We start from the raw sequence: 23,869 nt of genomic DNA, 5'->3' as shown, positions 1-23,869 counted from the left end.
ACTGCACCATTGCTCTCCTTTGTCTCCAGCTTGCCAACTGCAGATCTGGAGACTTGTCAGCTCATAATTGCATAAGCCATTCCATATATACGAAAATAAAGAGATGTCCCAGTTCTGTGCCTCACAGATACAGGCCCTTATGTCTCCTTTAGCTTCCCAAAGAGACTGTTTCCTCTTAATGGCAGCTTGACCCAAACACTGGCAGCTTGACCCAAAGACTGCTGACTGAGAATTTGCTGTCTCAGTGATCCTGATGGATGCTGACAGCAGTTAACAGAGAGAGTGAGTTCCCTGTAAAAAATTACAGAAATTGGATGATCACTAAATCTTTGTCTCTAGCTCTGGAATAGAATATTTCTGGAGTAGAACATTTCTAGACGATGACCTAAACATCTACATGGATTTTCAAACACAACATATTTACTAGAGAACTTTGTATCTTCCCCTGCAAACTTCTTTCTTTGTTCCAGGTATTGGCTAATGCATTGGCAGTGTTTTCTTATTGATTATCATATATCTCTTTCATTTGTTAAAAAATGTGTGTGGTTATACAATGTGAGGATTGCACATACTAATCATTTGTGGACTCCACCATTAAAGATCTTGGGCTAGAAAGGGGAGACAAGATGTGAATGTGTATAAATGCAGTACAAAATAGAAAGTCTTGAGTGCCACAGAAGAAAAGTCTGTGCAAGATCCATGGAGAAAAGAGATGATCTGATGCTTTGGTTTGTTTGTGTGGAGTTTGGAAGTGGGGTGGGAATATGGGTGAAGGGAATAGGTGTAAAATATATGTATTTTTTATTCCAGAAAGAGCAGAGGGAAAAACCCAAAACTGTTAATGTTTGAGGTGAAATATTGGCAGCCTAGCTATTTTTTACCCTTTACAGACTTTAACATTTGAGTTAACTTTCCAGATTCTATTATTACCTTGATGTGTGACTAGATAATTATTATATTCAGTTTTTGTTAATTCAAACTCGTAACTTGAATAAAAGGAAAGACCTAATTCATGAGAGACACAGCAAAAAATACAACTATTATTATTTTTTTTAAATCCTAAAATGCCACCTAAGGAGATTCAGAATCTGTTTTTAAAATAAGTAAAACATGAAGAACAGTTCTTCAGGGAAAGATGATTCTTGGGTCAAGCAAAGCTTTAGGTTTTCCCAGCACTGCTCCCACAAAGGTCACAATGTTGTTTTTCACATTGTGTTTTTAAGGATTTTTAAGGATATTCTTTTGAGAGACAGATTAGCATGGTGATTAAGCATGTGACATTGAAGCCAGACTGCCTGGGTTGAAATTCACACTCTGCCTATATTAGCTGTATGACCTTGTGAGTTAATTAACTCATCTGTGCCTCATTTTTTCCATAAAATGGGAGTAATAATAGTTCCCACCTAATAGAGCTTTTTTGATAAATAAGTATATAAATGAATGCCTCTAGATATATTTATATAATTATATATGTATATTTATTATTATTATTATTATTTTTTGAGACACAGTTTTGCTCTTATTGCCCAGGCTGGAGTGCAATGGCACGATCTCGGCTCACTGCAACCTCCGCCTCCCGGGTTCAAGCGATTCTCCTGCCTCAGCCTCCCGAGTAGCTGGGATTACAGGCATGCACCACCACACCCGGCTAATTTTGTATTTCTAGTAGAGATGGGGTTTCTTTGGGCATCCCAAAGTGCTGGGATTACAGGCATGAGCCACCGTGCCCAGCCAAAAATTAATAGATTTTTGACACGTGGTGAAGGAAGTTTAAGAGGAAGGTGAAGTGAAAAGTCCAGAGGCAGGATAGCTTGATTTGTGTTTTATAGGAACAGGATATGATTCAAGCTAACTGGAACATAGAAATCTTTAGGGAAATTCTGGGAAATAAGATTGGATTAGATTGTGGCAGATTTGGAGTGTGAAACCAGAGGATTTGCTAGGAAATATAAAATCCCATTCTTTAGAGTAATATAGTCTATTTGTCATAGTGGTTGCTTCTGTAATACAAATTGATTGATATGTGATTGGTAACTATGAGACTGAGGTCAATATAATGGGGAAGTAGCATTAGTTCAGACGTAATCTTTCCCAGCATATTAACTTTCTGAAATAATCAGAAACAAACTTCTCACAACCTAAGAGAAAGCTTTAGCACTATATGAAGATATTAGAAAAACACTGAGAATTCTGCAGAAGTGTCCTCTTATTAGTGAAAATGAGTGGCTTCAAGAACAGTTTCACATTCCACAGTATTAATCTGTCAGCTGTAACAATGTTTGCAGACCAAGAAGCTGCAAAAACATTTCTCTTTGAATTTTTTTTTTTTTTTTTTTTTTTTTTGAGACGGAGTCTCACTTTGTTGCCCAGGCTGGAGTGCAGTGGCGCGATCTCAGCTCACTGCAACCTCTGCCTCCCAGGTTCAAGCAATTTTCCCGCCTCAGCCTCCTGAGTAGCTTGAATTACAAGCACTTGCCACCACGCCTGGCTAATTTTTGTATTTTTAGTAGAGACAAGGTTTCACCATGTTGGCCAGGCTGGTCTTGAACTCCTGACCTCAGGTGATCCGCCTGCCTTGGCCTCCCACAGTGGTACTGTACTTTTAACTTCATTGCAATTGGTGTTGACTAGAAGCATATGTCCTGAAGAATTCATATCTCAAATGAAGAAACAAGAGCCCCAGGCTTCAAAGGATGAAATGCTAGGTGCAAATGGGAGCAGACATTTAACTGTGCTAGTATTTTTATAAGGACCTATTATTGTTTTAGTTAGGGCTTTGATTACAGTTATATTGATATAAAAAATTATTTTTATTTTTAGAGATGGGGCTTCACTGTGTTGCTTGGGCTGGCCTCGAACTTCTGGGCTCAAGTGACCCTCTTAATTTAGCCTCCTGGGTACCTGGGACTACAAGTGTGCAATGCCACACCTGGCTACATTGATATTCAGTAGTCTACCTTAACTCTCTTTTCCCCAGGAGACTTGTTACTTTTAGTTGTGGTTTTGTAGCACTCGAAGTATTTATTTTTTTCTCCAAATGTGTATATCACATTCTAGCAGAAAGGGCTCTGACATGTTTTAAAGGAAGGAAACTCATAAAGGAATTGTTGACCTAAATTTTCAGTTTAATTTTCTCACACAGAATCATCTTGTGTGCTGAGGCAGGCAGATTGCTTGAGCCCAGGAGATTGAGATCATCCTGGGCAACATGGTAAAACCCCGACTCTACAAAAAATACAAAAATTAGCCAGGTGGGGTGGCCCATGCCTGTAGTCCCAGCTACTTGGGAGGCTGAGGTGGATCACCTGACCTCAGGAGGTCAAAGCTGCAGTGAGCCATTGTTGAGTGACTGTGCTCTAACCTAGGCGACAGAATGAGTCCTTGTCTCAAAAAACAAAGAAAAAAAAGAATCTTTTTGTGTGCCATAGTCATTGAAATCTGTTATAGCTCTTGAAATGTACGCACTTTGTTCTCACTGAATTTTGAATTGAGAATGTTCCAATTCTAATTTTAAAGGGAATTTATATTTGAAATTTGCACCAAATCAAGTATTTTTATGTAGTGTCAAAACACTCTCAATGGACTCTGCTGTTTGGCTATGCTTGGGTGGTGAATTGATCTCCCTGAAAGCTGTAAACAGTTTTTGACCAGATGTAAACTTAGCTTTTTAGGGATTGTGAGGATGTTTGTATAAGTTTATTAACCTAGAAAATGCCCATTCTCTTACATAAAAAACCGTCTTTCTTGGGATTTGGGGCCTAGTTGAATATATAGAATTTCTGGCTGATTAGAAGAGTCCCAAATGGGCTTGATCTCTTCATATTCTTAAAACAGAGAGTCCTTTAATTTCATTTAGTTGTACAATTTCTAAAGTGTCTGTTTTAGGAATATTTTGAATGGAAAAGTCTTTAGCATTCCATTCTTACTGACTGGTATAGCCTGTTTCTACTATTGAGCAAGTAAAACCAAGGAACTAAAATAAGGCTTAGTTGACATTACTTTTACAAAGATAGAAATATATAATTTAAAAATTTGTTATTGATATGATTTATTTTACCTCCATTGCTTTGTACATATTTTCATAAAAATGTGTTTGTGCTGTGCTGCTATGTCGCATTTTGTGGATCTTCCACTTTTAAAATAAAAACACTTTTTTAATTACAGAAAGACCCAAATGGGACCAGTAGTTTGCCAACTGGAAGTTCTCTTCTTCAAGAAGTTGAAGTACAGAATGAGGAGATGGCAGCTTTTTGTCGATCCATTACAAAGTAAGGAATTTTTCTTTATAAATGTTCATTTGAAAAATTCACTTGAAAACCAGTTTAGTGCTAATAACTCTAAAATTTTAAAAATTTTAATTATTTTCTTCTTGTGGCTAACATTTCAAGTCAAAGAGTTAATTGGCACATTATCACAAACCACAGTTGAACTTGTATCTTCACCTGTTAGATTTCTTAATATTTGGAAGAAAAAATTGAGGTCAGACAGACTTCTGATACTGTAATAACCAGTGAAAAATATGACTTACCTGTAAGTTTCAGTACACTTAAAAAATGCCTACTTTTGTTTTAGAGAGACTTAATTTTGCTGTAAACTTTCTAGCATTCAAAATACTGTTCGACATATTTAAGAGATGATATTATAATAGGCAAGTTTAGAAGAGCAAATATATTTTCTGAAGTTTAGAAAAACACATTTATAGAATGTTCTCTCAATCTTAAATGTGTCTAACATTCATTATAGGTGAGGAAACTGAGACTCAGAGAAGTAACCTAACAAACTTTACTTGGCTAGTCAGTAATATCAGTAATAGAACCAACTCTCTTTTGCTTCTGGTTAAGTGTGTTTTCTTCCCATTATATCACTATATTAGTCGTGACTTCTGTTACGAGTGCTAGAAACCCATCTTGAACTTAAAAAGGGTCATGTATTGGTTCACAACCCAAATAGCAGATAGAGGAAGGATGGGGTAGAGTTCATTAACAGCAAGATTCAGGAATTCATTACTATAAATCATCCCTCCTTCCTTCGATTCTCCTTGTCCACTCCATTTCCTTTCCTTCATCTCCTCACTTTTCTTCCTCTGCCTTTCCTCCATGCAATTTAATGGTCTCAGTAGCAGAGAAGAAAAAGGAGTCCCCTTAGCTAGCCAGATAGGAAAATCCCATAGGAGGAAAGAGTGGAACAACAATCCTTGTGGCCAAGAGGATGAGAGATCTGTTATCTAAAAAACGAAGTGGATCACCACAGGGAGATTTTTTTCTGAATCCAGCATTGTCTTCAGTGTGGTCTGCTTTAAGCATAGCAGGATTTGGGGTTCCCAGAACATTTTTGAGTATGTACATTATTTTAATGTTAAAGAACTTAATATTTAATGAGATTTTCTGGACCATTGGTGATATTTTATTAAAACTCTGTCTTCCTTTATGTTACCTTTTAACCAGCATTTCTTTTCTTCAGAATACCTTAGGAAAAAAATATTATCAGTAGAATCACTTTTTCTTGGCAAAGGTTACTCTCCCCAGACAGGCCTTGTATTTTTCTGTTAGGCCATGTTAAGTAACTACTACATTTAAGCTTTGCAAGTTGAGAAGTTAGGCTCTCTGAGACCTACCTTTTTTCTCCCATTTGAATCTTAGAGCTATTTATACAAACTCTGCCACTAATTGAAAAAACAATCGTTTTTGTTTGCACACACACACACGCACACACTTAAATGTGATACGAAACTGCAAATGGACTAAAAAGAGAATGAGTTCTCTTTGCAATTTTATTTTCATTAGTAGACTATGACTGCAACAAATACTAGAGCAGTAAGAAGTACTGGTGTTTTTGAAGGCATGTTCTAGGAACTTCACTTGTTCCCCTGTGGTGACCATGGAGATTGAGATGAGGAGATGTACTTTGAAATTAGTGGCTCTATTTTTTCCATTGTGCTCATTTTGCAGTGGATTTTTAAAACAAGTATGTAGGCTTTTAATTAGAGAGCCAGTTCTTTGCTTTTTGAGATCTCCTAAAATTATTCATTTATTCATTTAAATTCAGCTGTGAAATTAGTGTCAGGCTGTCAGAATGATATTTGTTTATAGTTAAGATAAAATACAAAACAGACTTGGAATTTATTACCAGTTCTAGGTATTGGTTTTTGTTGTTGTTGTTTCTCATCTGTGAAATTAAAGAGTTGGACTAGTGATTTCAAAGATCTCTTTCAGTTTAAGATTCTGTAATACATTGATTCAGGACTACTTTTCATTATTACTGAGTTTTTTGTCTTATTTCTTTCCTTTTACACCTATCATAATTGGCAAAGCTTGCTATATCTACTAGTTACAGGTGCTGAAAAGGTTCTTTTTTTTTTTTTTTTTGAAACGGAGTTTTCACTCTTGTTGCCCAGGGTGGAATGCAGTGGTGCAATCTCGGTTCACTGCAACCTTTGCCTTCCAGGTTCAAGCAATTCTCCTGCCTCAGCCTCCTTAGTAGCTAGGACTGTAGGCATGTGCCACCGTGCTCAGCTAATTTTTTTTGTATTTTTAGTAGAAACGAGGTTTCACTACATTGGCCAAGCTGGTCTTGAACTCCTGACCTCGGGTGATCTGCCCACCTCGGCCTCCCAAAGTGCTGGCATTACAGGTGTGAGCCACCGCACCCGGTCGAGAAAGTTCGTCTAATAGTGTTAAATACCAGTAGAAATTATTGCCCCTTTATTTGTGGTCCTTTAGGATAAGATGAGAAACCACATTCTACACCTGTCTTTCTGAATAGCTTTATGGTCATATAATATTCATATATTCATATATATACTATTTATATCCTATACTAGTATCTTGACCCCAAAAACTTCCTGTATGTTTTCAAGGACTTCAACTCTGCATTTGGTTATTTTTATTCTAAACAGTGCTGACTATACTTTCCTATAGAATAATATTAATTTATTTGAAATTTTTCAAAACCCTCATTTTTATCTCTTTTCTTCTTTTTATATTCTGATTTTGCATGATTTGGTTATCTGTGCGAATTTTAGTCTGATTGAGCGCACAAAAGTAGAAAAATAAACCATAAAGGATTTTCGTTTCTGCATAGAGATACTGAATTTCCTGAACTGTAGAGCAACACTAAATAGACAAAGCCTTTTATTTGAGTGATAGGGAAGTAGAAATTTTAGAGAAAATAAAAAATTAGAGTTAAATACTCTTTATAGATAGTTACTTAAGAACATCAAACTGTAATGTGTGGCTTAGAGTATCCATAAAAATACCTTATCTGGTCTATATTGAAAGTGAATAATTTACTCAGTCAGCAGTTATTCATTTAATAATTTAATTTGATTTTGTATGTTTAAATGCTTAAAGATTTCACTACAAAAAAACCCCACAAAAAAACCTCAATTGTAAGGAATCTTAAATCTTAGGTGTTTTGTGGTTTTTGGCAATTTTTATAAAGCAAACAAACCATGGATTAGAAGAAATCAAGTTTACAGAAAAAGGTAATTAGTGTATTTTCTGGATCTGGTATCTTCCATGGTACCAAGTAAATACAAAAAAGACTCATTATAAAAACATTTCTTAAATTGTGATAAAATATACGTAACAAAAATTACCATTTTAACTCTTTATAAGTGTACGGTTCAGTGACATAATTACATTCACATTGTTGTGTAAAAGAAAGGACTTATTTTAAGAAAGGGAAATGCAGGTTTCCTCCTCTCAAACCAAGCTAAGTTTTATCACTGGAATTTTTGTCTAATAAATTCTTGTCTTAGCTATCAAGAATTTCTGCTTTTACTTTTGTCATCCTTAACGGTTTCTGAAAATTGAAAGCTTGCTTAGATGTAGAAAAAATTCTCTAACATTTTATACATTAATTTCGTGATTTGATGTGAGCATCTGTCTTAGTGTTTGTATTACTATAAGGGAATGCTTGAGACTGAGTAATTTATAAAGAAAAGGTGTATTCTATTTTTAATATTGGATCCTTTGTGTTGCTTAAGATTTCAGTGCAAAAACCAGATTTATTCCTTCACTGACTCATTTATTTGACAAGAAGGTTAAAGCACTTACCATGTACTAGGCACTGTTCTAAATGCTTTATAAACTAAATTCACATAATTCTTACAACAACCCTATCAGGTAAGTAGTAGTATTACCCCCAGTTTATAGAAGAAAAAACAGAAGCAACAAGGAAATTTAATAACTTGAATAAGTTCACACAGCTAATAAGTAGTATAATCAGGATTCAATCTAAGGTAACCTGGCTCTAGAGGCTATGCACTAATGGTTACATGTGCTACCTCTCCAGAACCTTTTTCTGTCATCTCAAGCTGTTTTATTCTACTTATGTGACCTGATTATTTTAATCTCTACAGAAGTAAGTATACAATACTTCTAGCATTCATTCCATTCATAGCCCTATGAAAAGCAGGAAGGAGCACTGGTACCTGTCTTCTAACCTCTAGAAAAAAGTCAGTTTAAAAGAGCTAACAAGTGTAAAGAAGTTATCAAATCTTTGTCTTATGATAACAGCAGTGCTGGCTGGAGATGAGCCATACACCACATTCATGTATTTAATTTTAAACTATGTTGCTCCTATGAATACCTTCACAGGCAGTTCTTTCAATTCCCTAAGTTTTAGAAATCACTTTGAGGGAAGAAAGGCCTTGTAGCACTGTAAAAAAACCATTGTCTATATTTTGTTCATTATCTAGCAGCCAAAAACAATGTTTGTAGGAAAAAGGTCCTTAGAAGAAAAATATTTTTTAAGACAACCAATTTTTTATCCTTTTGGCCATTATAGTTTTAGGACTACATTGCCTATAGAATCATTTAAAAGGTACCATTTTGTGTAATTGTACTGTGTGGCAAAAGATTTTTAAGCAGAGGACCTCATTTAAAATGCCATTTATCCAAGCATGTGCTTGGGTAGTGTTGATAATGTTACCAAAGATAACCTGGCAGTAGTTCATCTCTTCCTTTTCCTTGGGTTTCTTTTATTTAAAAGGAAAATGCTGGTATTTGGAGTTTCAACAGGAGTTCATTCATTGCAGTTTCATGAGCTGCTTGAGTTGGACAAAGACACAGAACTGAGTGGCTGTAAACATGTAAAGCCTTGTTCAGAGCCCTCAAATGAAGTTTTTTTAAAAAGAATTTAATTTCTTCTTTCTTGTGAACAGATTGAAGACCAAATTTCCATATACCAATCACCGCACAAACCCAGGCTATTTGTTAAGTCCAGTCACAGCGCAAAGAAACATATGCGGAGAAAATGCTAGTGTGAAGGTCTCCATTGACATTGAAGGATTTCAGCTACCAGTTACTTTTACGTGCGATGGTAGGTTTATGGCTCCTCAAGCCTCTCGTTTTGCTCTGTTAGGGGGAAATGTTTAAAATATCAATATTATCATTCTTTTAATTAACCAATTTTGTTATGTGTCTTTTTGGCATTCATATGGATAGTTTTCTCGTTAGAACTAGTGGGGAATCAGGTTACCTTTATAAATAGATAATTATCTGAAAAGTGCTGAGTAACTTTTGTTAATCAGTGGCTCTTGGCCAAGGCTTAAAAGCATTAGATAGAAAAGCTAATTATAATTTAATTCTTTATTTTTCTCCTTCATTTTATGACAGCAAGCATGCTTGCTTATAAAGAGCTGTCAGTGAAATTGAAATTCCAGATATCTTGCTAAGTTCTTCTATGGAGAAGATAATTCTCTTTTATTTTAATCCTTTCTTCCAAACTTGGTATGGGTGTCCTCTCTAGAGATGTATTCCCAAAGTCTGTAGGAAATTTTTTTTATAGTTTTAAAAACTAATTTTATTTCCTTGCAGAGTTTATTGCATTTCATAATATATGTTATCTTAACGGGATTCCAACCAAGGAATGAGATCCTGTATGTCTACAGTACTTTGGCCTAAGAATTATGCCGTTTTTATTCTTTAATGGTTATGACTAGGAATGTATCTAATATTCAGATACATTCTTTCTAGCTTTGTACTTTTGAAGGCCCTTTGAAAAAATATAAATCTGAAACAGAAAACCATTAGCTACTGTAACAATTATTCTTTTAGTTGTTAAAGGAAAAGTTTCGTGTTTTTTTTTGTTGTTGTTGTTGTTTTTTGAGAGAGAGTCTCACTCTGCCACCCAGGCAGGAGTGCAGTGGCATGATCTTGGCTCACTGCAGTGAGGGTGACAGAGTTAGACCCCATCCCAAAAATATAGCCTACCTGCTGTATTTTTATTTTTCATTGGAAAATATACCAGGCAAATGTCAAACATTTAAAATGGTGAATCTTTTTCTTATAATTCATTTTAAATCATTGTTTGCTAGATACTGCTAAATATCATCTGTGGGGGATTGTTTCCAGGACCCCCTTCAGATACCAAAATCCCAGGATGCTCAAATCCCTGATATAAAAGACATAGTATTATCATATAACTGATGCACATCCTCCTGTATACCTTATTTATTTTTGGTTTAATTTTTAAATTTTTAACTTGTATGGGTACATAGTAGGTATATATATATTTATGGGGTACATGTGATTTTTTTTAAAGTATCAAAGGGAAAGGGTAACATGATGTTTTGATACAGGCATACAATGTGTAATACTCCTGTATATTTTAAATCATCTCTAGATTAGTTATAATACCTAATACAATGTAAATGCTATGTAAATATATGCTATACTGTATTGTTTAAGGAATAATGACAAGAAAAAAAGTGTGTACATATTCAGTACAGATGCAGTTTTTTTCTTTTCAAGTATTTTTGTTCCATGATTGGTGAATCCACAGATGCAGAACCAACATATATAGAGGGCCAACTGTATTAGGTTAAATAAAACATATTATTAAAATTAGCTTCACCTCTTTCCATTTACTTTTTTCAATGTGGCAACTAGAAAATTTAAAATTATATATGTGGCCTACATTTGTGGACTGCATTATATTTCTATTGTATACTGCTGTCTTAAATTATAAGTAATACAGTCTTGAATAAATATAAATGAGCAAAGTGAAAATAATGACTAACTCTTTTACAGTGAGTTCTACTGTAGAAATCATTATAATGCAAGCCCTTTGCTGGGTACATGATGACTTGAATCAAGTAGATGTTGGCAGCTATGTTCTAAAAGTTTGTGGTCAAGAGGAAGTGCTGCAGAAGTAAGTTTATTTAACTACTGAGCAACATCCTTGGAAATTTCATTTTTAATGGTTTAATCTAGAAAAATTTCAAGTTAAATTTATAATGCAGAAATACATTGCGTCCTGTTGAATTGATTTATTGAATCAATAAACTTTTATTGAAACATATAATGTCTAAGATGTCATGTCTAAGATAGTGGTGGGGTTTCAGAGATAAGTGAGACATTGTATTCCCTTAAGGAGCTTGTAGTCTTTGCAGGAAGAGTTTCAGGCAGTTGGTTAATAAGTGATATAATGGGTCTTTCTTACTGTAAAGAGTCAATAGTCACATCATTATAGTCTATATTCCTCTTGCAACGTGCACTGTTACTTTATGCACAGTAGTCAGCTGTGATTTCCTTTTAGTTGCCTGAAATAATCATTATATGAATCTTTTTCTTACCCAGGTATTTATTATATCTTTTTTTTTTTTTTTGAGACGGAGTTTCACTCGTTACCCAGGCTGGAGTGCAGTGGCACAATCTTGGCTCACCACAACCTCCACCTTCCGGGTTCAAGTGATTCTCCTGCCTCAGCCTCCTGAGTAGCTGGGATTACAGGCATGCGCCACCATGCCTGGCTAATTTTGTATTTTTACACAATACAGCCTGTTGGTCAGGCTGGTCTCGAACTCTCGACCTCAGGTGATCCACCGGCCTCGGCCTCCCAAAGTGCTGGGATTACAGGTGTGAGCCACTGTGCCCAGCCTTGTAATTCATTATATCTAGCATTTAGTCCAGTTATTTTACAGATTTTATTCTCCTAGGCTGCTAGAAATGCCCTGTCCCGATTTTTCTTATTTCCTTCTTCATCTTTGTCTTCATCTTCTTTCTTTTTTACATTGACTCTTCTCGTACAGAATAATTTCTCTGTTTAAATGCTCAGACTTGATTTTAAAACTGTCTCTGTTTTACCATTCTCTTCAATTTCTGATGCAGGTGCAATTTAAATTTTACCCTCACCTTTATAATTTCTAATTTGAATAGAATAGTGAATAATTAATATATCTTAACAGTAATCATTGCCTTGGAAGTCATGAGCATATTCAAAACTGTCGAAAATGGGACACAGAAATTAGACTACAACTCTTGACCTTCAGTGCAATGTGTCAAAATCTGGCCCGAACAGTAAGTGTGTACCTCATAACTGAATTCCATTTGTTTGAATCTGAATAATTCTGCTAATTTGCCAATTTTCAACTTGTACATTTTTCATGATTTCATAGTTGGAATGGGGTGATGAACTCATCCTCAACAGGAATCTTCTTAGCAAATGAGGGGAGATGTTCAATCATGGAGGTTTAGGTAACATAGTCCTTAGAGGTAGAGGCATATTTGAAAATCAAAGTGGAGAAATTAAAATTTGGTTGGTAATAGCTTTATACAAGAGTGAAAACATCAGGGTGAGTCAGGGAAAAATGGGGAAGAAGGAAAAATTTTGAATACTAAATATGGGTTGGGGATGAAAAGAAAATCCACACTGACCTTTGTACCAAACTGACAAAAATAAATTATTCATCACAAAATGAAAGCTAATTCCCTGTTTTAAAAGTTCACTACTTTCAGTAGGTGGATGCTGTTTAAAAAAAAAAAAAAAAGTGCTTTCAATGCTTTCTTTTGAGGTTAAAGCAAAATAGAATGCAGCAAATTTAGCCATTTTGTTTTACTGCGTGAACCCTTGATGAACTTAAAATCGAATTTTTAATCTCTAAAGAGAATTATTCTTTATTTGTTTGAATTTTGGATGGAAAAATATCAGTGATGTCTGCTTTTTTTCTTGGTTTTCTTGAGTTTTGCTTTTATGTTAGGTAGAATTCATTTCAATTGGGTGAAGACTATTTCATAAAATTTGGTACATTTTAGCAGTCATTGGTAACTTTTCTTTTCAGTTTCTTAAGGAATGATGTTCTTTTTTTTTTTTCTTTTGGAGACAGAGTTTCCCTCTGTCATCCAGGCTGGAGTGCAATGGTGTGATCTTAGCTCACTGCAACCTCTGCCACCCACCCTCAAGCGATTCTCGTGCCTCAGCCTCTGGAATAGCTGGAACTGCGGGCATGCACCAACCCACCCAGCTAATTTTTTTTGTGTGTGTTTTTAGTAGAGACGGGGTTTTGGTGTGTTGGCCAGGCTGGTCTCGAACTCCTGGCCTCAAATGATTCACCTACCTTGGTCTCCCAAAGTGCTGGGATTACAGGCGTGAGCCACCGTGCCCTGTCAGGAATGATGTTCTTGACTACATTTGCATAATGTAGACTTAGGGTAGAAGAGCAAGTACCTTGTTCATGATGGGGAGTGGGAGGAAAATTGATTATCATTAGAAAAAATAATGCAGAAATTTAAATGACCTCCATCTGTTTTCTACCCCATATGCATTTGGCTATCAGCCATCTTTAGTGTTTTTAGCTCTCTATTCTGTATATATAGAACAGAAATCGTTTTTGTTCCAAAAGCTATTTATATATCTGAAAGTAGACTTGAAAGCGTTTATGTTTTCCATTTAACAAACAAGTTTTTTTTCAGGATGTTGACTCACTTTTTTTCTGAGTCAGTTACAAATAATATTTAATTCTGATAGAATTTTATTTTCAGTTCTCAGAAAAACACTTTAGTTGTAAGATTTTATCATACACTTAACTATATTTAATTTGACAACAGAAAGACCAAAGAGTGGATGTGATTTTTTTGTGTATATGTGTTTGTTTAGGCAGAAGATGATGAAGCACCCGTGGATTTAAACAAACACCTGTATCAAATAGAAAAACCTTGCAAAGAAGCCATGACGAGGTATATCATCTAAAGCATTAATTGCAGGTTTTCAGACTTTGTTTTTGGATGCAAATACACTTATTTTGGTGATTAAAACAATCATTTTGTGTGTAGCATCCTTCAGCCACAATAACTGTTGTTTCTTTCAGACACCCTGTTGAAGAACTCTTAGATTCTTATCACAAGCAAGTAGAACTGGCTCTTCAAATTGAAGTAAGTCTTAATTCACATTTTGGCATAATGACTTAAAGATTCTTGCTTCTTCTTTCTCTTAAATGGTAGTGTTGGCATTGGATTAAATATTTTAGGACTTTTAAGACTATATTCTTCTTTTTAATTTATAAAGAAAATAGGTTTAATTGACTTGTAGTTCAGCATGACTGGGGAGGCCTCAGGAAACTTAAATCATGGAAGAAGGCACCTCTTCACAGGGCAGCAAGAGAGAATGAGTGTCAAGTGAACGGGACCCATTATAAAATCATCAGATCTCATGAAAACTCACTCACTATCATGAGAACAGCATGGGGGAAACCACCCCCATGATTCAGTTTATTGCATCTGGTCCCACCCTTGACACGTGGGGATTATTACATTTCAAGGTGAGATTTGGGGGGGACATAGAGCCAAACCACATCATTGTGCCCCTGGCGTCTCCTAAATGTCATGTCCTCACATTTCAAAACACAATCATGCCCTTCAAATAGTCTCCCAAGGTCTTAACTCATTCCAGCATTAACCCAAAAGTTCAAGTCCAAAGTCTCATCTGAGACAAGGCAAATCCCTTCCACCTATGAGTCTGTAAAATCAAAAGCAAGTTAGTTACTTCCTGGATACAATGGAGGTACAGGCGTGGGGTAAATACAGCCGTTCCAAATGGGAGAGATTGGCCAAAACAAAGGGGCTACAGGCCCCATGCAAGTCCAAAATCCAATAGGGCAGTCATTAAAGCTTAAAGACTGTTTTTTTGTTTTTTTGTTTTTTTTTTTTTGAGGCTGAGTCTCCATGTGTTGCTCAGGCTGGAGTGCAGTGGCACGATCTCAGCTCTCTGCAACCTCTGCCTCCTGGTTCAAGTGATTCTCCTGCCTCAGCCTCCTGAGTAGCTGGGATTAGAGGCATGCATCACCATGTCTGGTTAATTTTTATATTTTTTAGTAGAGATGGGGTTTCACCATGTTGGCCAGGCTGGTCTCGAATTCCTGACCTCAAGTGATCCTCCCACCTCGGCCATCTAAAGTGCTAGGGTTACAGGCATGAGACACCGTGCCCAGCCAAGACTATATTCTTGACATTAATGTTTCATGTCTTGTTTTCGGACCTAACTTACCCCCAAAATTTTCAGTAATGCTTAAATTAACATGTTTATTCTCACTTCAGCTCTGTTGCCAAGAAGAACCTTCAGTTCAACTCTAAAAGCATTTATTGGTTGCTTACTATATGCTGAATGCTAGAGTTATGAAAATGAATGACCTAGTCCCCACCTATCAGGATCTTAAAAACTAGTGGTGAGGGATTTAAACAAAACTTCAATATAGTATAGTAAAATGTATTATAGAGGTATGCCTTGCAGTTATGGAGATCAAGGAAGAGCACCTTACCTAAGTTGAGGGTTCAGAGAAGGCCTCTTAGAAGGGATGTTCCCTGAACCAAGTCTTATACAGTTAGCAAGAAAAAATTGGGAAGGGTATATAAACAAAAGCAGATAGGTGTGATATTTACATGGAAGTATAAGCAATTCTGTGATAGAGTACAAAGTATAAAATGAAGATTGGCAGATGACATTGGAGATAGCTATGTGATTATTATCCTTATAATCCATGTTAAGGAATTTTACTTTATCTTCTAGGTCAGAAGACCATATCCAGTCTACTTTCTAATCTGTAAATTAAAAAAAAAAAATTAACAGAACCACAGCCCTGGATTTTTTGTTGTTGTTGTTTTTTGTTTTTTGAGACAGAGTCTTACCTTGTCACCCAGGCTGGAATTCAGTGATGTGATCTTGGCTCACTGTAATCTCTGCCTCCCGGGTTCAGGTGATTCTCCCACCTCAGCCTCCCTAGTAGCTGGGATTATAGGTGTGTGCCACCACGCCTGGCTAATTTTTGTATTTTTGGTAGAGACAGGGTTTCACCATGTTGGTCAGTCTGGTTTCGAACTCCTGACCTCAAGTGATCCACTCTCCTTGGCCTCCCACAGTGCTGGAATTGGGCGTGAGCCACTGCGCCTGGCCCCTTACCCTTTTTTTTTTTTTTTAAACATATTCTTTCTTGTCATTTACATTTGTGCTCCAACACTAGAGTTGAGTAGTTGGAACAGAGATTGTGTATCCTGCAAAACCTAAGCTGTTACTGTTTGGCCCTGTACAGAAAAAGTTGGCCGACTCCTGCTCTAGCCACTTAAGGTGGTTTTAGCCTAGGGTGGGTTGGGTGAATTGTTTAGTCCTGTGATCTGAAATCACTGTGGCTGTATTGTGGAAGTTAGATTTCAGGGTTGGGATTGGTTTCAGAGCGAATATTTAGAAAGGTTTTTATAGCAGTCCAGGTGAAAGATAAAGAGCATGGAGAAGTTAAAAAGGAGAGAACTGATTAACAATATTTAGGAGATAAAATTGAAAAGATTTTAATAGGTGATGAGATGTGAGTGAAGGGGAAAGAGTATGAGTGTAGGATGGCTTCCATATTTTTGTCTACAAGTACATTCTTATCAACATATAAATATATTTATTCAAAAATATTCACTGAATATCTCTGGTAAGCTGGAGTTTACTAGAATCTGGAGTTTCGTATGGAGTTTCCAGGCTAGAGATAATAAACTTGGAAATCATCAGAATATAAATTGTATTTTGCAGCCATAGGCAGGATGAGGTCACCAGGAAAATCATTGTAGATGAAGAGTTGCCCATCTTAAAAAAAAAAAATCCCCACCCCGCCCCCCGCCGCAGGAGCCACACCATTTCTCTATTCTCCTTGCCGCAAAACTTCTGAAAGTTAAGTGGTTTTACAGCTTCCATTTCCTTTCTTCCCATTCTCTTATATGCCCACTCCAATCAGTTTAGTACTTCCCTGAAACTGTACTTATTAAGGTCATCAAGGACTTCCATGATCCTGAATTCAGTAGTCAGTTCCTAATCTGTTGATCGATGGATGGATGGATGGATGGATGACAGGGTGTCACTCTGTCACCCAAGCTGGAGTGCAGTGGTGTGATCACAGATCACTGCAGCTGCAACCCCCTGCAGATTTTTCTGTGTTGTCTGGGCTGGTCTTGAACTCCTGGGCTCAAACAATCTTCTTGCTTCGGCCTCCCAAAGTGTTAAGATTACAGGTGTGAGCCACTGTGCCCACCAAGTCTTTATTTTTCTCAACCTGTCTGTATTTTTTGATACAGTTGATCATGTCTTTCTTTTTGAAATACTTAGTTGGCGTCTGGGATACCACCTTCTGCTTTCCTTATTTCCATTAGCTGCTCTGTCTCACTCTTACTTGTGGCTTCTTCCTTATCTTCCTGACTACCAAACATTAGCATATCCCCAGGGCTCAGTTCTAGGACCTCTTCTCTCTGTATTCACATCCTAGGTGATCTTGGTATATCCCTATACTGATTGACTCTGAAATTTATATGTCTAACCTTAACCTTTTCCACATCTCCAGAATCAAATATCTATTACTTGACATCTTTATGTGAATATCTAATTAATTGACATCTCAAATTTAAGATGTACAAAACTGAATTTTTTATAGTACCCATCATATCTATTCATCCATCGACCTTTCCTTTCTCTTTTTAAGAGTTTATTTTTTGAGAGCAATATTAGGTTCAGAGCAAACTGAGAGGAAGGTACAGAGATACCTCATATACCCCCTTCCCTACACATGCATAACTTGACCTCATTATTTCCCTTTTTAATAAATGGCAACTTTGTCTTCCATTTGCTCAGACCAAAACCCTGGAGTCATCCTTGATGTCTCAAGAAAAAGATCTTATACATTTCACATTCAGTCTAATTCTGGTCAGCTCGACCTTGAAAATACATTTAGAATGTGAGCACTTTCATCACTACCAAAGCTATACTCTAGTCAACTGCAGTAGTTTCTTACTAATTTCCCAGTGTCTACCCCTGCCCTCTACAGTATGTCTTCCACAGGCAACCAAAATGATCTTTTGAAAATAAGTCACTAAATGTAATGTGATATCCTGGATTATATTCTGGAAGATAAAAAGCTCATTAGTGGAAAAGTTGGTGAAATCTGAATAAAGTTTGAAATTTACTTAATAGCAATATACCAGTGTTAATGTCTAGCTTAGACAAATGTAACGTGGTTTATATAAGATTTACTTAGTCTAGTTTTCCAACATTATATGGGAACTTTGTATTTTTTATAACTGTCTATAAATTTAAAATTATTAAAAGGTAAAGATTTTAAAAATGAAAATAGGAAAATTAGCCGGGTATGGTGGCGTGTACCTGTAATCTCAGCTACTCAGGAGGCTGAGGTAGGAGAATTGCTTGAAACCGGGAGGCAGAGGTTGCAGTGAGCTGAGATCGCACTGCTGCAGTCCAGTCTGGGTGAATGAGACCTGTCTTAAAAAGAAAAAAAAAAGGAAAAGAAAAGAAGAGCAGAAAGCAAAATAAGAGAAAATCAAAGGCAGAAGTTGGGGCTTTGAAAAGATAACGTTTGTAAATCCTTTAAAAAGTGTTAGATCATGTCACTCCTTCACCGAGAATCCTGTTTACTATCTTACTTAGTAAAATTCAAAGCCCTAATTGTAGCTTCAAGGTTCCGCACAGTATGGACTCACTACCTCTCTGATCTGGCTTCTTATCACTTCCCTTTGTTTTTTTTCTGGTTGATTATCTGCCAGTTATGTTCCCCACTGGGGACCCCTGTGCATGTTGTTCCCCTCTAAATGCTTTTCCCTGTGACATTTGCATGGCTCACCCTTACACTTTTTTAAGGTCAGTGCCCAAATATCACCAGAGATTTCTTTACTCACCATCTTATCTAAAATAGTAACTCTATATTATACTTATCCCCCTCCTTTATTTTTATAGCTTTATTGAGGTATAATTTATATACCATAAAATGTACCAATTATATGCACACAATTCAGTGATTCTTAGCCAATGCATAGAGTTGTATAATTATCACCACAATCCAGTTTTAGAACATTCTCATCACTCCCAAAAAAGTTTCCTTGTACTGATTTGCAGTCAATCCTCACTCCCAGCCTCAGCCCCAAACAACTACTAATCTGGTTCCTATTTCTATAGCTTTGCCTTTTCTGGACATTTCATGTACATGGAATCATGTACTGTGTAGTTTTTTACATCTGGTTTCTTTCACACACCATACTGTTTTTGAGGTTCATACGTGTTGTAGTAGGCATCTATAGTTCACTTTTTTCTTGCTGAAAAATATTCCAGGCTATCCCACATTTTGTTTATTTGCCAAATGATTAGCATTTGGACTTAAACTTTATAATTTTTGGTTATCATGAATAATGCTGTTATAAACATTTATGTATGAGCCCATGGATATATGTTTTAATTTCTTTTGGATGGATTTTAGGGGGAGATCAAGAAGTTGCTGAAGTTTTTTTTATTGTTGTTTATTTTATCTTTTTTAAAGAAATGGAGGTCTCACTGTCTTACCCAGGCTGGCTTCAAACTCCTGGGCTCAAGAGATCCTCCCACCTCAGCTTCTCAGGTAGCTAGGATTACAGCCACACACCACTGTGCCCAGCCAGGAAGTTGCAGAGGTTTTGATTACTCCTGGCCTTTAGTTTTCTGAAGATAGGATGTTAATTCAATTTGCTAAAATGAAGTCAGGATGGCAGTAGGGGTTTTGAGGCAAGGAATAATGGTTTGGTTTAATATCCTATAGGGAATGGGAAGGAGAGCTGACCAAGGGCAGATTAAAGGAATTTTAGGTGCTGTGGAAGTTCGTGCTGAAATTGAGGACTGTTGAATCTATAAGATTTTCCTAAAAGTGCTCAGCTGCCTTCTAGAAGAAGCAGAGAAGAGTTTAGTCAGAATGAGGGAGTGAGGACAGAAGAGAGTTTGGTCAGAATGAGAGTGTGAGGACTGGAAGCAAAGGGGTTGTAACCAGATACGATATTGTAGTTAAGGTTTCAATAGGATACCGTTTGGGGGTTGAATATATTGTGAATTTTCCACATGGATGTTTATGTAACGGAGGCTTGTATCACAGGATGTAGGGTAGAAAGTTAGATAAATATCCAATGCAAAAATATGGCATGCCGTTGGGGAAATGACCATGTCGGTAGTAAGATGTATCAGCGTGGGCCAGCCAGGAGATGGAAACTGCACTAGTTATTCGAAAAGGGGAATTTAGACAGGGCATGGTGGCTCATGCCTGTAATCCTAGCACTTTAGGAGGTGGAGGTGGGCAGATCACCTGAGGTCAGGGGTTGGAGACCAGCCCAATATGGCGAAAGCTGGTCTCTACTAAAATTACAAAAATTAGCCGGGCATGGTGGCACATGCTTGTAATCCCACCTTCTCGGGAGGCTGAGGCAGGAGAATCATTTGAACCCATGAGGTGAAGGTTGCAGTGAGCTGAGATCATGCCACTGCACTCCAGCCTGGGTGACAGAGTGAGATTCCACCTCAAAAAAAAAAAAGGGAAATTTAAAGAATCATTAGGCCGGGCGTGGTGGCTCATGCCTGTAATCCCAGCACTTTGGGAGGCCGAGGCAGGTGGATCACCTGAGGTCAGGAGTTCGAGACCGGCCTGGCCAACATGGTGAAACCTCGTCTCTACTTTAAAAAAAACACAATAATTAGCTGGGCGTGGTGGCAGGCGCCTGTAATCCCAGCTACTTAGGAGGCTGCGGCAGGAGAAACGCTTGAACCTGGGAGGCGGAGGTTGCAGTGAGCCAAGATCGCGCCATCGCACTCCAGCCTGGGGGACAAAAGCGAGATTTCGTCTCAAAAAAAAAAAAAAAAAAAATCATTAATTAGTAAAAGATGATTAATTGCTTTAAGGGGTGAAAGAGGACTCTAAGGCAGGAATTGGCATACTATGGCTAACACACCAAATCTGGCCTGCTCTCTGTTTTTGTAAATAAAGTTTTATTGGACCTATAGTGACAGTCATTTGGTCATTTGTTTATGTATTGTTTGTGTCTGTGTTCACGTTTTAATGGCAGAGCTGAATTGGTGCCAGAGACTGTATGGCCCACAAAGCCTAAAATATTTACTAACTGGCCTTTTAAAGGAAAAGTTTGCCAACCCTACTCTAAGGGGTCCAGCGATAAGAGGTGCATAAAAGCAGCTGTCACCTCTAGGCTGAGGAAAAAAGGACAGTAAAACACTCTAAGGACTGTGATAAAGTCTCTCCCCGAACCTTAGACTGAAATTTAGTCTCTTTGAAGAGAGTATGGCTCTCACAGGAATACATAGTTGCCTATGGCAAAGAAACCTGCTAGATAAATTTAGCCAAAGGTGTCAGGTAGGAGAACATAGCATGAGGGTGCAGCTAGAGGTAGTCTTTGAGGACTACTCAGCTCTCACACTGAATTAAAAAAAAAAGAAAAAAAAAAGCAAGCTGGCTGTTTTTCATCTTCCGGGGCATTTGGCATACCCTCATAGGCTTTCCTAGCCTCTAACAAAACTAGGCTGTCCTGAACCCCTGGTAATAGAATTGTTTACCTTTATACCAAGAAGGTTGGGAAAGCACCAAAATCTGCATGTGGTGTGTACCCAGGTAGACTTTGAGGGGTTCGTGCTGTGAGACCTAAAGCCCTTATGAGATTGTCCAAAACAAAAAACATGTCAGCAGGGCCTATGGTGATTCCATGTGTGCTAAATGTGTTAGTGACAGGATCAAGCATGCTTTCGTTATCAAGGAGCAGAAAATCATTGTGAAAGTGTTGAAAGCACAAGCACAGAGTCAGAAAGCTAAATAAAAGATGAAGCTTTTTTGAGTAATAAAAATTAAAAGACTTTTTTAAAAAATTAGAAGGCAGGAACCCAGATGGGAAGTGTCTTCCTAATGCTCTTGGCCTTGGAGGGTCCTTTCTGTGTGTTCAATTGACAAAATCTAAAAATGCGCTAGCTTGGCAAAGAGAAATGTCTATAGGGTCTAGCTCTAGTATCAGAAAGGAAAGCAGAGGAAGGGTGGATTTGGAACTGATAGACAATAAATTGATAATTGGCACTTAAAGAGTAGTGTAGGCCAGGCGCAGTGGCTCATGCATGTCATCCCAGCACTTTGGGAGGCTGAGGCGGGCGGATCATCTGAGGTCAGGAGTTTGAGACCAGCCTGACCAACATGGTGAAACCCCATCTCTACTAAAAATACAAAAATTAGCCAGGCATGGTGGCAGACACCTGTAATCCCAGCTACTCGGGAGGCTGAGGCAGGAGAATCACTTGAACCTGGGAGGTTGCAGTGAGCCAAGATCCCACCACTGCACTCCAGCCTGGGCAACAGAATGAGAGTCCGTCTCAAAAAAAAAAAAAAAAAAAAGGCAAAGTAATATGAAGTAATATAGGAGAAAGGCATGACCTTCAAAACTGGAAAGATTTTTGCATGAATGTGAAGTAAAAGGAAGCAGGAAGTATAAGTCAAATAAGCAAAAATGAGGAGCTAGAAAACAGGCTCCGAGGACTACAGGGTAATTGGGTATTTGAGAAAATTAGGTGGTTTCATTTAAGCTTGAAGGTGAAGGTTTATAGTAGCCAAGCCTCAAGGGTGGAAAAATTTAAATTTTTAAGGGGTGGTATAGTACTGAGTTTCAGCCCATTCTAACAGTACTTGGCATAAAAGTTTGGCATAAATGTTTTATGAATTAATACATTATATAAGAACGTTTCTTAATGAGATATGTACTTCTCAGGTAAATGTTGCCCACTGTTATTAATATGTGACCGACCTCTGAAGAACTTGGTTTTTGATACCATATTTTTTGCAGGCGGAAGAGAAGGGTTATTTTCAATGTGGAAATTATTTCCAAATGAGAATAAGAAAAAAATAGCTCTAGTTTTAGTGATTTGCTACTAATTTATGCTTCTACTTCTGATTCTAATGTAAAATTAATAGCAATTTGCATATGAATAATTGTGTCAGACGAAGTGAAAATTAACCCGGCCTTGCCTTTTCCTACTTTGAAATAAACTATACAATTGAAAAACTATCTTTTTTCTTTGTCATCACAAAAGAGTAGAGGATATCTGTTAGGGATATCTAAGATATCTAGTTTCTGACTTCGTCTCTGGAATTGGTCCTTTAAATTTCACCTACCTATTTTTATTTTATTTTTTATTTTTAAAGAACCAGCACCGAGCAGTAGATCAAGTAATTAAAGCTGTAAGAAAAATCTGTAGTGCTTTAGATGGTGTCGAGACTCTTGCCATTACAGAATCAGTAAAGAAGCTAAAGAGAGCAATTAATCTTCCAAGGAGTAAAACTGCTGATGTGAGTATTTTTGGTAACTAGGATTTTATTACATGCAAATATGTACTTAAACAGGAGATTTTTGCCTTATCCTAGACAAAATATTGTCATTTTAACTTTGGCTTTTACTTTTGGGTTGAATCACTTACTTGGTTAGGTGGGGATTCCTTGGTAAGAAGTTGGGCTGCCTTGGAAGAGCTTTATGAGAGTTGACATTCAACAGGTGGATGTCAAACTGTGAACCCTTTGTGTATAGAGGAGGACCTCTGGCATAAATGAGTTGGTTTGGGGTTTAAGGATAGATATTGAGCTTAGAAGACCTGGAGGACAGTAACTATCACTTCTCCCTTGGGGTGGAAGCATCCTGATTATCAGTGAGGGAAGTTCTAATCACTGATAATCAGTGGGGGAAGTGGCTAATACTCCCTGTAGAAAAGACCAAGGGCCTCAGCTGTAATGCCTCAGAAGCAGCCAAGTTAGGGGCCTTCCCTTTAGATTATACTGTTG

General features: G+C 37.2%; 1 protein-coding gene across 1 annotated transcript in view; it reads left to right on the top strand.

Annotated features, from left to right (window-relative positions):
* PIK3C2A (phosphatidylinositol-4-phosphate 3-kinase catalytic subunit type 2 alpha) overlaps positions 1-23,869 on the top strand; it is a 123,386-nt gene that overhangs the window by 47,524 nt on the left and 51,993 nt on the right. The window contains exons 3-9 of the mRNA XM_019036387.4: positions 4,165-4,268; positions 9,167-9,324; positions 11,037-11,157; positions 12,194-12,305; positions 13,882-13,961; positions 14,093-14,156; positions 23,240-23,383. Coding sequence (XP_018891932.4) covers positions 4,165-4,268; positions 9,167-9,324; positions 11,037-11,157; positions 12,194-12,305; positions 13,882-13,961; positions 14,093-14,156; positions 23,240-23,383 — 783 coding nt within the window. The remainder of the gene's footprint in view (positions 1-4,164; positions 4,269-9,166; positions 9,325-11,036; positions 11,158-12,193; positions 12,306-13,881; positions 13,962-14,092; positions 14,157-23,239; positions 23,384-23,869) is intronic.

Source organism: Gorilla gorilla, chromosome 9 (assembly GCF_029281585.2).
Source record: "Gorilla gorilla gorilla isolate KB3781 chromosome 9, NHGRI_mGorGor1-v2.1_pri, whole genome shotgun sequence".
Taxonomy (NCBI): Eukaryota; Metazoa; Chordata; class Mammalia; order Primates; family Hominidae; genus Gorilla; species Gorilla gorilla.
Note: the sequence above shows the minus strand (reverse complement) of the source record. Positions and strands in the feature narration are given on the sequence as shown.